Genomic DNA, 15,675 nt, shown 5'->3' on the forward strand with positions numbered 1-15,675 from the left:
TTTTCTTCTTTATATTAAAAATCATTGGAATGACAATGCTACTAGTTGTGTATTTTTCACCAGACAGTTGTTTTGTAGCAGTTTCAAGGGGAAGCAATATATCTTGAACCTCTTTTAGCTCTTCTGCTTCTCGAGCATTAATCATTCCTGGTGCTGATGAATGTCGATTGACAATTTGATTAATTATATCTCTTAATTCGAGAAATCTAGTAATGGAATAATATATTGAATTCCATCTAGTGGAAACTTCTTGAATTAGTTTTTTCATATTATCTGGGTCTTGGGCTTTTCTTAACTCATCACTAGCATTTACACTGTGCTTAAACCACGTTATTATTTGTTTCATTTTTTTTTAAAGTTCTGTTAAGGGTTCATAAGATCCAATGGCTCGTTCAGCGATTAAATTAATTTGATGTGCAAAACAGTGCAGATGTTTTTTTTCCCAAAAATTGTCTCCACTGCATTATTGATGTTTGCAGCTCCATCAGTGATTATGGCCGAAACACGTTCCGTCATAATATGCCAATCTTCCATAATGGTAGTCAATACTTCCCGCAAATATTTTCCTGTATGTGACTGACATAACTCAGTGACTCCCAATACCACAGAATCTATTTTAAGATCATCAACAAAATGTAATGTTAACCCAATAAAACTTTTAGACTGCATCGTTTCAGTCCATATATCTGTGGTTATAGTATACGATGTTAAAGACTGTATTTTTTGGCGAAACAAATTTGACACAGCGATGTACTTTTTATCTAAAAAAGCATTAATAGTTTTCCTGGAAGGTATTTTGTAGAGGCCACTAGAGAGCTGCTTAATTAGGTTTTGAAATCCCTCATTATCGACAATGGATATCGGCTGGTAATCCCGACAAATCATATATAGAATGGAATTTGTTATTTTTAAATATTTTGTACCACTTTCACTATAAGATTCTAACCTTTTAATAGACTCTACTATTGTTTTTTGTCTTTTGTAAGGAGTGGGTGCATAATAGCCACTTGTACTAGGTTGTTGAGTAAAAGAAGATGATGATGTTGATATTTCTGAAAGTGAAGAAGTACTTCGAGTGTCGTCGTTATACTCTGTATCAGTAATTACATCTACACTTTCTTGTACATCACTGTTGACTTTTTTTATAGAAGAATTACCATTTTTGAAAGAAAATTCTTTATGTGTGCTCTTTAGGTGGCATTTTAAATTGGATGTATTGCCACATGTTTTAATTGTTTTAGAACATAATCGGCATTTTGCATAATTTTTATCTTCAATGCATTTATCAAAGTATTTCCACAAATCACTTTTAGGTGGCATGTCTGTTTACACAATTATAAACACTACTTTAAATAAAACTTTAAAATGGTACGTAACTCTAACTAATAGCTCCGATTTCGCCTTTCAGCCTCACAATTGAAGTCAAACTATAATAGAGGAACAAGGATATGAAACTATAACACAATACATACCCACCATGTGGTTATATAATATGAACTATAAATTGAAATTTAATTTTTAAAGTATACATACCCCATAGGGAATTCACAGATTCACAGGTCGGGGAACCCCGGACCTACACAGGTGGTTCATAATAGATGACAGAGTCAGGGAACCCCAGGCAATATCATTGTTCGCGGTAGCGGTAATTTACCAAAATGTATTGAGTGTGGCCTATATGTGGAATCAGTCATCACGATCTTGTCGTTGTAATACATTTAATATTCACATAATTACTGGACTTTCTAAAATAACTATTTTTTACTAAATTTAATAACATATTTTAGCCAGTTTGATTTCCCCAGATATTAGTCATTTTAAAAAAGTTTTTCCCCAGTCCCCAAAGATTATCAATTTTCCCCAGTTCTGAGGAAAAATCCCCAGACCTGGCATCCCTGCTATAAATAGAGGGATAAGGACGAAGGACAAGATAAAAATAAGTACACCCAGAATTTAGCCACAATTATGGACATGGAACAAAATATTTGAGTTTGGCAGTGATGAAATTTATGTTAAAAATGAAACACATGCAATCAAAAGCAATAAAGGCAGCTTTACATCTAGGCTATGCAAGTCTCATGCTATGCAAGTCCGTCTTGCATGGCACATCTCTTGCCTAGCTTGACCTTTTTACATCAGAGATATTTCTGTGCAATTTTAGATCCCACTTTCATTGTTGCCAACAGAGAAAATATTTATCAATTTGAGGTTATTTTATTTTAAATAAATATAATTAAGTACTAAAATAAATAATATAATAAATAAATATACACTATTTATGGTTATTAAAAGGGTGAAGGATGTCAACCAAAGAAAAGAAAACATTGTTATTGTTGAATATTGCTGTTGTAGCAACAATCATGAAAAATAATAAAAAAATAAAACCTAGAAAATGCTGGGTCAAACCTTGGTTGAATGCAGGACTGGGAAATTTGAAGTTACCCCAAGAGTTCTTGGATGCTAGAGACCTTCAAAGTTTTAAAAACTTTCTTCGAATGAACGAGTCCACTTTCCTTAAGCTCCTGGAAAAAATTAATCCCTTAATTCAGAAAAGAGATACCAATTTTCGCCAGTGCATTCCATCAAGGACAAAATTAATTATAACTTTAAGGTATCTGGCAACTGGTGAAACGTTTCGATCTCTAATGTACAATTTTAAAGTATCAGAATCAGCTATATCTCAATTTATTCCCATTGTGTGTAGGGCAATTTATGATATACGCTAAAGATAGAGATAAGGTTATGTTTTATTCTGTAATCTATTATAAATTGTTATGTTGGCAACATGAATTTTAACGATAAATTGCAAGAAAATAGCATGAACAATAGAACATGTTCTAATTTTTCGTCTAGCACAGGAATTGCATGGAAATAGCCCGTGGGCATGCGCAGTTCCATGATCTGTCTTGCATGGCTCTTGCCTAGCATGAAAATAGCATAATGTAAAACTGTCTTAAGACATATAAAACTTAATAGTTTAGAATTACCAAGAAAGAAAAAGTAAATAGTTTTTAAAAAGTAAACAGTAAAATTTCAGTATAAATAATAAAGTTAAAAAGACATCTCTTGCAATTATAGCAACTAGTTTTGGCACTGTTGACAAATCTATCCGCTAATCTATCAAAGGACATTTACCCAAAAATCTCTAATAATCAACTGCAATTAATCTCGAAAGGAACAAATATTTACTCGTTCTTGTTTTATATAAAACATTGCAGAATCCATAAAATAATATAATCAAAATGTACTTTTTAAAAGCATTCTTTTATATTTGAAGCATACAACATATACATTCTAAGGACATGGCAATACTGCCAATTCTAAATATTTTGTTGTTTGTTCCAGGGTCTGACATTACGTCTATATTCTGGGTGTACTTATTTTTACCTTGTCCAATACCATCATAATGATACTGATAATTACTAAAAATAGAATAGACTAAACAATGAGATGTGAGATTTACCGGGTAACTTCATTCAGCGATATAAATTGTCAGCCGGTAATCTATACTTGTTATACTTTACTGGTGTTCGATGTTTTCATTTAACATCGATGTTACCATCGATGTTAACGAATACTCAATATCGATGGCAAAACATCGACCATCGAGCGTTCAACATTGATGTTTTTCAATCATCGATGAACATCGCGCATCCCTACCGTACGCGCAACTGGTTCGCGCATTCTATTGCATGCGGGTGTACGGGTCAGATGTGCGGAGCGTTACACGTCTGTTCGCTTCGGAGGTCGGAGAGCAACTGATGGGGGACATGAGTGAGGGTTGTTCGTTCCATCGATTCGTTTGTCCACTCCGAGGAGTGCACAAACCAATCGTGGCCCTGGTCTGCCTACCTTTCGGCATACGACCTGTTCTAACCAATATCTAGGGAAGCTCTGTCAAGCGAACTCATCCCATCGCCGCACTCCAAAAATTTGCGGCGAAAGAAGAGTCCCCTTTTTTTCCTTTATTAAACCCAAAAACAAATACAATGGTACAAAATTAAAGTTTTTCTAAATGTTACATAAATTTCCTAAATCTAGTTTCTAGCTGTTATCTATTCTATTCTAATCTAGTTTTATAGTCCATTTCTATTTATGTTTTCCTAATCTACATCCTAATCTATACTATTCGCTACTAGTATCCTGTCACTGGGGGGTTTAAGATCGCACTTATTCGTGATCGCGGGGGGTCACTTTTTATTAGTGGTCCCGGGGCAAGGGCAGTTTGTGTATGAGGGTAATTGTGTATGTGTGAGTATGTGTGTGTGTGTTTTATTATGTGTTGTGTTGGTTATGGGATATGTGAATGTGTGTCCATGATTTTATTGGTCGGCTTCTTCGTCGTCTAGTATCATTTGTTCTCCCCAGTCATTTATCCATTGTACTATTTCCTTGTTTGTGGTGTCGATGTTCGTTGGTGGATATGTCATGTGTATTTGTGTTAGTTTGTTTGTCAGGGTCTGTCTCGCTGTGGTTCTCTGTGGCAGTGTGCAGTCGTTTATTATGTGTTGTTGGTCTTCTAGTGTGTTGCAATGTGTACAGTTCCCGTTGGTGTTTCTTAGGTTAAATCTATTGTAATATTCCTGTGTATGTCCGTGTCCCGTGAGAAGTTGTGTGGTTTTCCAGTTAAATTTTGGTTCTGTCAGTTTCAATTGTTGTATTATGTTGTATGTTTTGCGTCCTGTTGTTGCGTTGTCCCAGTATTGTTGCCTTTTGTTTAGTTTTGTATTCAGCTTTATTTGTTTTATATCTTGTCTTGTGTTTACTGATCTTGTGTTTTGTGGATTTAGGTGAGCTTGGTTTGCCAGGTTATGTGCAATTTTGTGGCCTGGTTCGTTCTTATTTGTTTTGGCAACAGTGTAGAGTATATTGTGTTTTGTGAGTATTTCTAGGTGCTTTTTTATTTTTATGATCGTTTTATTTCTGTTGTTTCCGTCCTGGAGTTGTTGTAATACTATTTGTGAGTCTGTGTAAAAGGTTATTGTTTTATTTTGGTATTCCAGTATGTTTTGTGTAATGTTTTCGGTGTTTATGTGTAGTGCCATGGTTTCTAAGTCATTTATGTTTCCAGTGGTGTCGATTCTGTAATTTGTTCTAACGTTGGTCTGGGTTATTTCTATATTGGTACCTATTGTTTTACTGGTGTTGTCTTCTATGTTTTTGACGCTCGCATCTGCTAACGCCCTTATGTCCGGTGTAGTAGTGTCATGGAGTTTTTGTATAATGCGTGCTGTCGGGTGTGGTGTCTCTATGGTTCTGATTTTGTGTGTGACTATTGTGTTTTTGTGTTCCGTGTAGGTTTGGTGTGCTGCCAAGGCATCTACGCTTAGCGGAGTCGTTCCGGCGAGTACATGGAGAGCCGATGTGGGGGCGGTGTTATATGCCCTCGTGATCGCTCGCAGAAATGGTCTTTCTGCGGCGGCCAATTGTTTAGCGATTCTGCTGTCTGTCGCTCTCTTTCCCCAGATCTCTGCTCCGTATAGGAGCATGGGTTTTATCGCGCCTTCGTAGATGGCCTTGAGTGTCTGTGCTTTGCGGCCCCAGTCTTTTCCTGCTATTATGAAGAGCTTGTGACCAATGTCGGCTGCTTTTTGTCTGTTCAACTTAACATGATCCATCCATTGAAGGCCCGTGTCTATGGTCAGTCCTAAGTACTTTAGGTTTGCTGACGGTGTTATTAAATCATCTTTGATTCTGACTCGGGGGGGCCTGGTTGGTTTATGCGGGATGAACAGAGCTTCAGTCTTACTACTGTTGTATAACAGTTTGTAAGACTCAGCCCATTTTTCACAAGCCGTCCATATTTGTGCCCATTTGCGTTCTATTTGGCCTAGAGATTTCCCAGTTAGCAGGATTATCTGGTCGTCCGCAAAAGCCTGTATTATGTCGTATTCTGTTGTCACGTTAGTTTGCTCGATCGCTTCGAACCAGGATTCCATGAGGAGGATCCAAAGTATGGGACCCAGGCTCGACCCCCTGCGGGCAACCTTTTTCTGTCTTATTTTGTATGTGTTCTGTCTTGATAGTTCGGTTTTTGAGGAAGTTTGTGCAAAGTTTGAGGATGTTCTGTGGTGTGCGTGCTTTATATAAACTGTTTGTTATGGCCGGTGTCCATGCCGAGTTAAAAGCGTTTTGTAAGTCCAGTGTTATTATAAGTGTATGGAATTTGTGTTTTTTGTTGTAGTTGATTTTATCTGTAATTTGGTTTATCGCGTCGATTGTCGTGTCTTGTCTAAAGCCAAATTGGTTTGTGTTGAGTTTTTGTTCTGTTTCTAAGTAGTGTGTTAGTCTTTTGGCTGTGAGTTTGTCTATTATTTTCCCTAGTGTCGGAAGGAGGCAGATCGGCCTTTTGCCCCCGTCTTTTTTGGGTAGCCAGACCATGTCCGCCTTCTTCCAGCACTCTGGGAATTCACCAGTCTGTAGGCATTCGTTATATAGTTCCGTCAGTAGTTCTGGTTTTGTGTTGTGTATTAACTCAATTAGCTCTTTGCTGAGTCCGTCTGTCGCTGTGGCTTTCTTGTTTTTCATGTCGCGAATGGTGTTATTTATTTCTTGTTGTGTAAATTTTGTGTCGTTTTCGGTGTCGTGTGTGTATTCTTTTTCCCTAAGTGCTTTGTGTGTTTCCTTGTCGTCATCCTCGCTATCGTGTGGGAAGTATTTAGTGTGGAGATGTTTTATTGTGTCGTCTCTGTTTGTCGTGTATGTTCCGTCTGGTTTTCTGATGGTGTTTAGTGTACTGTTGCTGTCCTCTTTCTTCTTTATTATTTTGTACCCTAGATTCCAGGGGTTGTCAGGGTCGTGATTTGTCAGGTACTGCCTAATTGCTGTCTTTTTTGTTTGTTTTATTGTGTCCTTGTATCTTCTTCTGCTAGCGATGTAAGCTAGTTCGTCTCTGCGCTTATTTATCGGGTCTGTTTCCTTTTGATACTTTCTTCTACATTTGTTGGTCGCTTTTTTAAGTTTGTGTCTAATTCCTCAGACCACCAAATTTGATTTGGTGTTCTGTTTTTCTGTTTTCTCCTGGATGATTATTTTGCAATTTGGATTATGTCCTGTTGTAGTCTTTCAGCTTTTAGGTTTATGGTACCTGACAGATCCCAATCCTTTGTGTTTATGAGTGTGTTCAGTTTGTCCTTGTTTATGTGGGTAATGTTTAGTTTGTGTTTGTTTATGTTTAAGTTATTTTGTGTTCGTCTATGTATGTTGAATGTAATGTATTGGTGGTCGCTGAGGGTTTCCTCCTCCACGACCATCCAATCGTTGACTGTAGTATTTTTGGTCAGTGTTAAGTCTATCCAACTTTTCCCCCTCAAGGTGAGAAAAATTGGAGGACTATTGTGTTTATTGTGTATGTATATGTGGTGTAGGGTCGTCCAGTCTATTATGTCTTGTCGTCTGGAGTCGGTTGTATTACCTCCCCAGCTTGTATATTTCGCGTTAAAGTCCCCTAGTATAATTGTTTTGTTGGAGTCCGTTTCTAATTGTGTTTTGTGTTTGTCTAGAGTGACGTTATTGTCTCCTCCTGGTGCGTCGTAAATGTTTGTAATTGTGTAAATGGTGTTGCCCGATTGGAGGTGTATCGTGGTTGTGTTTTGGTCGGTCCTGTTTGTAATAAGTGTAACTTGTTTTGTCAGTTTTTTGTTTACGAGGATAGGAGCTTTTGAATAGCCCTACGGTATTATAATCAGTATTTTGCCAGATGTTATGGCCGGGTTCTTGTATGAGGGCTATATCAATTTTCTCGTTGGTCATTTTATTTATGAGCTTATCTGTGGCCTCGAGACCTCTTCCAGCATTAAATTGAATGAAAGAGGTCATCGTAGTGTTGTGTTGTGTGTGTTTGTTTGTTTTGTTTTGTGTTTGTTTGTGTTTTGTTTTTGTTGTGTGTGGTTTAGTTGTCTAGTTGTTATAGTCCGTTTGTTGTTTTGCTTCGTCCATCTTTTTTATCTGAATGGGGCATTTCATGTCTTTTGCCATGTGTCCCCGCGGCTGCAGATCCATGATCTGGCAATTGGCACAGTTGTACGTCTTGCTGGAGCAGGACGCACCCTCGTGTTTGCCAGCACACTTGAAACATATTGGGTGTTGTGCACCGCAATATTTTTGTGAGTGGTTAAATCTGCAGCATCGGAAACACATGCTGACTCGAATATACTCCTGGACGTAAAACTTGGTAAGGTCAAAATAGATGAAACCATCCTTCAATATTTGTTTAATTACATCGGTCGGTCCCTCCACTATAACATTTTCAACCCATGCATTGCGGCAGGGTTTTGCGTGTATAATCTTTAGATTTTCGAGTTGATCGCCAAATTTCTCGTCCAGTGAGTCGTTCTCTGCCCTTATTGCTTTCGCAAAATTGTCTCTGTTCTGTCTTTTGTCCATTCCAGTGATCATAATAAGTGGGTCTTTGGTCCTTGTGACGTCTTTTGTTTCTATGTTCTCGCATTGTTGTGTCCTTCGTTTCAGTTCCCTGTGTTTGTTTTGGTCCTCAGTTGTTATGATTATTGTGTTGTCGTCTTTGGTTCTTTTTATCGTCCTATCGTCTTATCGTCGTTTTCTAGGTCCTTAGGTTTTATTGTATGTCTTAGTTCGTCCATTGGTTTCCCCTTGTCTCCGTGTTTTAGTTTGATCATCGTGTCGTAACGTCTTCTAGTTTTGGGTGTGGTCCATGGTTCTTTTTCTTACGGTTTTTCGGTCGTTGTTTTTGTGATTGTGGCGTATGTTTTAGCCGGAGTTGGTAGTACTGGTGTTGTTGTGTCTTTCTGTGTTTTTGGTGCCTGTGTAGATGTTGATGGCCTTTGTGTTGGTGTTGGCTGTGCTTGTTGTGTAGCCTGTGTAGGTTGGGTTTCTGGGGTGTGTTTGTGTGTTTGTTTGGGTATAGAGGGTGTGTGTGTTTTTGTGTGTTTGTTACCAATTGTTTCAGATCGTGTAGTTCTTTTAATAGCAGCTTGTTTGTGTGTGTCTCTTGTGTTTCAAATTCAGTTGTGTTTTTGTCGTTCATCATTGTTATTAATTTATCCTGTAGGTCCGTGATTTTGTTTTCCTGAAGGTAAAGGTGCGTGATTAATTGGTCGTATATGTGTATGATAGAGTTTGTATTTTCGATAACTGTATTGCGGTCCTTGGTGTTAAATGAGATTTTGCCCCTGCCCTCGGGTGTTGTTCGTGAGACTGAGGCAATTGTCAGTTCTCTTAGTTCCTGTATCTTTACGGCATTTTCCATGATAATTTCCCTCGTGGATTTGTTGAAATTTATATGTTGGTCTATGATTTGATCTTTTGTTTTGATTTCTTGATCCGTATTGTTAACTAATTCTAGATCAGTGTTGGTTTGACAAGAGGAGGAGGGTGGGCCTACGCTTAGGCTCCTTGCTCTTGTTGGAGTCCGTTGTAATCCAACGGACGCCCGAGGTATTTCCTCTTCCATAACTTTTGTCCGTATGAGTTTTAGTTAAAGTCTAAGTCTGTGTTTGTTAATAAATAGTTCATAAAATAGAATAAATGTCAATTGAAATAAATGTCCATTAAATACACTGATATATAGGTTATTTTATTAAAGAATGTCACTATGTTTATTAATTGTAAAATTAATCGGCACAGAATGTTTTACCCGATTATCAAAAGCACTTTTAGTTTAAAAGATAGTTTTGTGAAATGAAATGTTTATGTTGAGTCTATTAGATTTGCTACTAATTTAAATAATAAAGTCTATATAGAAGCATAAGAGTCTATTTGTTAAAAAGTTTTTATTTTCACTCGCAAAAATTTTTTATTTTTATTTTGTTTATTTTGTTTTTATTATGTTGAAAATGTGATTTAGTGTGTGAATTTGTGAGTCTATTAATTTATAGGACTTACATTGTTCCGTGATTTATCCAATTTCACTTGTCACTTACACTTCCACTTTTGTGAACTTCACTTTTCTAGTTTTGATTTTTACGAATTTAATGTGTATTCACTTAACTCCGGAAATATTTATTTACTGCACATGTCTGTGACGTAACTATTACGTATGTAGTTTACCGCACATCCTATTATTGCCAGATAGGGCGTTTCTTCGAGGTACCGAACGCGCATCGGCGCCTCGCACACGGATGCGCGGGCGGACGGGTCGGTGCTGTGACCGTCCTCTACGGTGTACTAGGCGCAACTGAGAAAAGACCCGTACGCGCAACTGGTTTCGCGCATCACCTTCGGGCGGGTCGGTCTAGCGGAGCGATTTCACGTGTACGTCCGCTCTGTACGGAGGTCGGCGGTAAACTGACTGATGGGGGACATGAAAGTGAGTTCTTCGGACCTCCGATTTGTTTGCCCGCTCCGAGGAGTGTGCAAACCCATCGTGGTCCTGGTCTGCCTATCTTGCGACATACGACCTGTAACTACTCAATACTTAACGAAACTCTGTCAAGGGAACCCACCCCAACACCGCACTCCAAAAATTGCGATGAAAAGAAGTCCCCCCGATATCTTTATTGAAAATAAAATAAAAGTATACATTCTTAAAATTATTATTTTTTTTTTTTTTTTTTTTGTTTTTTTTGTGGCATTGACTTTCGTCATTCAGCCAGTCTCGAAGGTTATAATATATCATTCTTAATCTGCAGCTAATCTATCTAACTAAGGTAGTGTCTTTTCACTGTTTTCGTGCCGTTTATTAGTGTTTTTCGCTTTCAGCACTTTTAGGTTTGCTTTTCGCGGCGCACTTTGCACGTTTGTTTACTATTGGTTCACATTTACTCCGTTTTGTCTTTTATTCGGAAGATTTTGCGTTTATTGCGCTGAGTATTTTACGGAATACACTTTGTCACTATGAGTTAGTGTTTTCCTTCGGGCAAAGGTATTGTCGGTTTTTGATTTTTATTTTTATATAGGTGTGTTGGTGTAGGTGTGTGTGTTATTTTATTTTAGGTGTCTTGTGTGTCTTCGTCGTCGAGGATCATGTCTTCTCCCCATTCGTTTATCCATAGGGTGATTTCTTTGTCCGTGATGTCTATGTTGGTAGGTGGATATGTCATCTGTTTTTGTGTTAGTCTTTGTGTTAAAGTTTGTCTGGCTGTTTGTCTTTGTGTGATTGTGCAGGTGTTGATTATATGATGTTGGTCTTCGGGTACTTTACAGTGTTGGCAATTGCCATCTGTGTCCCGAAGATTGAATCTATGATAGTAGCCTTGCATGTGTCCGTGTCCTGTGAGTAGTTGAATTGTTTTCCAGGTGTATGTCGGTTCTGCAAGTTTCACGTTTTTTATTATATTGTATGTTTTCCTGCCCTTGTCTGTGCTGTCCCAGTGTTGTTGCCATGTGTTTAGTTGTATGTTTTGTCTTGTTGCTTTTATGTCTTGTTTAGTGGTGATGTGTATTGTATCTTGTGGGTTTGTGTGTGCCGTTTTGGCTAGGTTATGTGCAATTTTGTGCCCTGTATCATTTCTGTTTATTTTTGTGATGTTGTATTTTATGTGGTGATCGGTCATTTTTTCGAGGTTCTTTTTTATTTTTATTGTTTTGTTACGGTTGTTACCGTTTTCTAGCTGCATTAACAGTGCGGTAGAGTCTGTGTGAAATATGATGTTTTTGTTTGTGTGTTCGTGTATGTTTTGTGTGATTATGTCTGTTCCTGTTTCTAGTGCTATGGCTTCTAAGTTATTTATGTTCTCTGTTGTGTCTATCTTGCGGTTTATTCTGATTGTGTTTATGGGTTTTTCTATGTAAATGCCGATTGTTTTGCTTGTTGTGTTGTTGTGTGTTTTGATGCTAGCATCAGTGTATATCTTTATGTCCGGTGATTCTATGTCTTGTGCTGTTTTGATTATTTTGTTTGTCGGGTGAGGTATGTCTGAAGTTTTGAGTTTTAGTCCTGTTATTGTGTCTTTGTTGTCTGTGTATGTCTTGTGTATTGCGAAGGCATCTACGCTGAGCGGTGTTGTTCCGGCCAGTATATGCAGGGCCGATGTTGGAGCGGTCTTGTATGCTCTGGTGATCGCTCGCAGAAATGGTCTTTCTGCGGCGGCCAACTGTTTGGCGATGCGAGTGTCTTTCGCCCTATTTCCCCAGATCTCTGCTCCGTAGAGGAGCATGGGTTTTATCGCTCTTTCGTATATTGCCTTCAGTATTTTCGGTGTTCGTCCCCAGTCTTTGCCGGCAATAATGAACAACTTGTGCCCAATGTCGGCTGCTTTTTGTCTGTTTATCTTTACATGGTCCAACCAGAGCAGTCCCGTGTCAAAAGTCAGCCCCAGGTACTTGAGGTTATCTGACGGTGTTATTATTTTGTCGTTTATTCGGATTCTGGGTGGTCTGGTTGGCTTGTGCGGTATAAACATGACTTCTGTCTTATCTCTATTGTAGTTTAGTTTATAAGTTTTAGCCCATTGTTCACAAGCTGTCCATATTTTGTCCCATTTCGTCTCTATGTTGTTCAGAGATTTTCCTGTTAGTAGGATGATTTGATCATCAGCAAAGGCCTGGATGACGTCGTATTCTGTTGGTGTTTCGGTCTGCTCGATGGCATCGAACCAGGATTCCATTAGGAGTATTCATAATATGGGTCCCAGGCTCGATACCTGCGGGCAGCCTTTTTGTGTTTTGTCCGTGATGTTTTCTGTTATTATGCGTCTATTTCGTAGGAAATCGACGCACAACGCTTGTATGTTATGTGGAGTGTTGGCTTTGTGTAAATTGTCTATTATGTTCGGTATCCAGGCAGAGTTGAAGGCATTCTGTAGGTCTAGTGCTATAATTGCTGTGTGATATTTATGTTTTTTATTGTATTTTATTTTACTGTTTATCTGGTCTATTGCATCTATTGTGGATCTGCCCTGCCTGAAACCGTATTGGTTGTCGTGTAGTTTTTCGTGTTGTTCGAGGTGATGTGTTAGTCGTCTAGCTGTTAGTTTGTCGAGGACTTTTCCGAGTGTTGGGAGGAGGCAGATTGGTCTTTTGCCACCGTCTTTCTTCGGTAACCAAACCATGTCCGCTCCCTTCCAACACTCAGGAAACTCTCCCGTGTTTAGACAGTCATTGTATAGGTTCGTTAGTATATTTGGGTTTATTTCGTGTATTATTTGTATGATTTCTTTGGATAACCCGTCAGAGGCTGTTGCTTTTTTGTTTTTCATCTCTGCTATTGTGTGTTTGATTTCGTCTGTCGTGAAGTGTTTGTCGTTCGTTGTGTGATGTTGATATTGTTTATACCTGATATGTGTGTATTCTTTGTGTATTTTTTCGTCTTCCTGTTCTTTGTCATCTGGGAAGTATTTCGTATGCAGATAACGTATTGTTTCTTCCCTGTCTTGAGTGTAGGTGCCGTCTGGTTTTTTTATGGTGTTTATTGTGTTGTTATTATCGCCGTTTTTACGGATAATTTTATATCCGATATTCCACGGATTGTCTGGATCATGGTTAGTCAGGTATTCCCTGATAGCCATTTTCTTCGTGTTCTTAATTTGGTCCTTGTAGTGTCTTCTTTGTGTGGTGTACTCGATTTTCGCTCTTCTTCTGTTTATAATATCTGTTTCCTTTTGGTACGCCCTTCTCATTTTATTTGTTTTCTTCTTTTGGTTTTCCAAATCGTTGTTCCACCATATTTGATTTGACTTTTTTTCTTTATTCCTTTTTTTCGTGGTGTTTTGTACTAAGGTTATAATTTGGTTTTGTGTTTGTGCGGCTTTTTCGTGTATTGTACCTGTTGTGTTCCAAGTTTCCTCTAGTGTGGTCCTGTTTAGTTTTGTTTTGTCTATGTCTGTAATATTGTATTTTCTGTGTATTATGTTGTTCTTGTGTTTTTGTTGTCTTTTCGTACTCAAGGTGATGTACTGGTGGTCACTTAGAGTTTCCTCTTCGCTGACCTTCCAGTCCATCACCCTCAGGTCTTTTGACAACGTGAGATCAACCCAGCTTCTTCCTCTTGTCGAGAGGAAGGTAGGAGGGCTGTTGTGTGTGTTATTTATGTATATGTTATTTAATGTCGTCCACTCAATGATGTCCTGTCCACGTTTGTCTGTGATATTTCCTCCCCAACTGGGGTCCTTCGCGTTGAAGTCACCCGCAATTAGGGATTTGTTTTTGTCGGTTTCTATGTGTAGTTTTTGTGAGTCGAGTGTGGTGTTTATGTCACCTCCTGGTTTGTCGTAGATGTTCGTTATTGTCGTGTTTGTGTCGTTTGTTCTGAGGTGTATTGTCGTGGTATTTTCGTTTGTACGGTTTGTAATGAGTGTGACTTGTTTTGTAAGTGATTTACGTATCAGTATTGGTGCTTTTGATGTCTTGTTTTGTCCTAGTATTATGTAGTCCGTGCTTTGCCAGGCGTTGTATCCTGGCTCCTGTAGTAATGCTATGTCAATGTTTTCTAAGTATAGTTTATGTAGAAGTTTGTCTGTCGCTTCAAGGCCTCTTCCCGCATTGAATTGGATAAAAGAGGCCATGTTGCTTTGTGTTGTGTTGTGTGTGGTGTTAGTTAGTTAGTTGTGTGTTGTTGTGTGTGTTTTTGTTGTGTTTTGTTTAGTTTGAGTAATTTGTCTGTTGTTTCGTCTCTTCCGTTTTTTTATGTATATAGGGCATTTCATGTCCCTTGCTTGATGGTTCCTAGGGTGGAGTCCCATGATCTGACAGTTGATACAATTATAGTTAGTGGTCTTGCATGCGCCCGCTTCGTGTTTTTGTCCACATTTATAGCACGTCGGTTGAGCCTCTTTACAATACTTGGTTACGTGGTTATACCTACAGCATCTATAGCATATGCTGATCCGCACGTATTCTTCCACGTAACATTTCGATAGGTCGTAATAGATATATCCGTTCTTTAGGATATCCTTGACTATGTCAGTTGGTCCTGTAACTATTAGGTTTTCCTTCCACGGGCTCCTACATTGCTTTTTGTGCACAATTTTTAGTTTGTCTAGTTCGTCGTTGTATTTTTCGTTTAGAGATTCGTTTTCTAGCTTTAGCGCTTTTATAAACTGATCTTGATCCTGTCCTTTTGGCATGCCGGTAATTAGTAGTGTAGGGTCCTTTGTTTTCGTAATATCTTTCGTTTCCAGTTTCTCGCATGTTGTTGTCCTTTGTTTAATTCTGTCGTGCTGTTTCTTGTCCTCTGTGGTAAGTATTATCGTATTTTCATTTCTTGTTCGTCTAACTGTGATATTGCTTAATTCCGTGGGCTTTACGACCATTCTCATGGTATCCATGATTTTACCATTGTCACTGTTTTTTAGTTTGATCATTGTATCATATCTTCTTTTCGTTTTTGGTGTTGTCCATGGAGTCTCTTCCGGTTTTTGTTTTGGGGTCGTGTCTTTGGTTATTGTGGCATAGGTTTTAGCTTTTGGAATTGTCCCTGTTGTGTTTGATGGTTGTGTAGGGTTTTGTGTCGGTTGTTTTTGTGTTGGTGTCTGGTGTTGTGTGTTTATAGGTTGTGTGTTTTTTAATAAATTTTTGATCTCTAGGAAATGATTATTCAATTTATTGTCAAAATCTAAATTCTGTGTTTTACTTACGGACAAATTATTTATTATTGTATTTTGGAGCTCAGTTATTCTGCTCTCCTGCGCGTAAAGATGAGTTATTAAGTTATCGTACAAAGAGATTAATTTGTCCGTATGTTCTATAACCGTGATTCTGTCTTTACTATTAAATTGGATCTTACCTTTGCCCTCCGGAGTAGTTCGCGACACTGTGGCT

At 38.3% G+C, this 15,675-nt stretch overlaps 2 protein-coding genes across 2 annotated transcripts; both read right to left on the reverse strand.

Moving 5' to 3' along the window:
• Positions 1-399: 399 nt before the first annotated feature.
• LOC140451065 (E3 SUMO-protein ligase ZBED1-like) lies at positions 400-1,320 on the reverse strand. Its single transcript, XM_072544783.1, has one exon. The coding sequence runs from the start codon at positions 1,318-1,320 to the stop codon at positions 400-402; it is 921 nt and encodes a 306-aa protein (XP_072400884.1).
• A 9,587-nt stretch (positions 1,321-10,907) lies between these two features.
• LOC140451066 (uncharacterized) lies at positions 10,908-12,524 on the reverse strand. Its single transcript, XM_072544784.1, has one exon. It carries the CDS (start codon positions 12,522-12,524, stop codon positions 10,908-10,910), a length of 1,617 nt encoding a protein of 538 aa, XP_072400885.1.
• Positions 12,525-15,675: the final 3,151 nt, after the last annotated feature.

Source organism: Diabrotica undecimpunctata, chromosome 9, assembly GCF_040954645.1.
Source record: "Diabrotica undecimpunctata isolate CICGRU chromosome 9, icDiaUnde3, whole genome shotgun sequence".
NCBI classification, from domain to species: domain Eukaryota; kingdom Metazoa; phylum Arthropoda; class Insecta; order Coleoptera; family Chrysomelidae; genus Diabrotica; species Diabrotica undecimpunctata.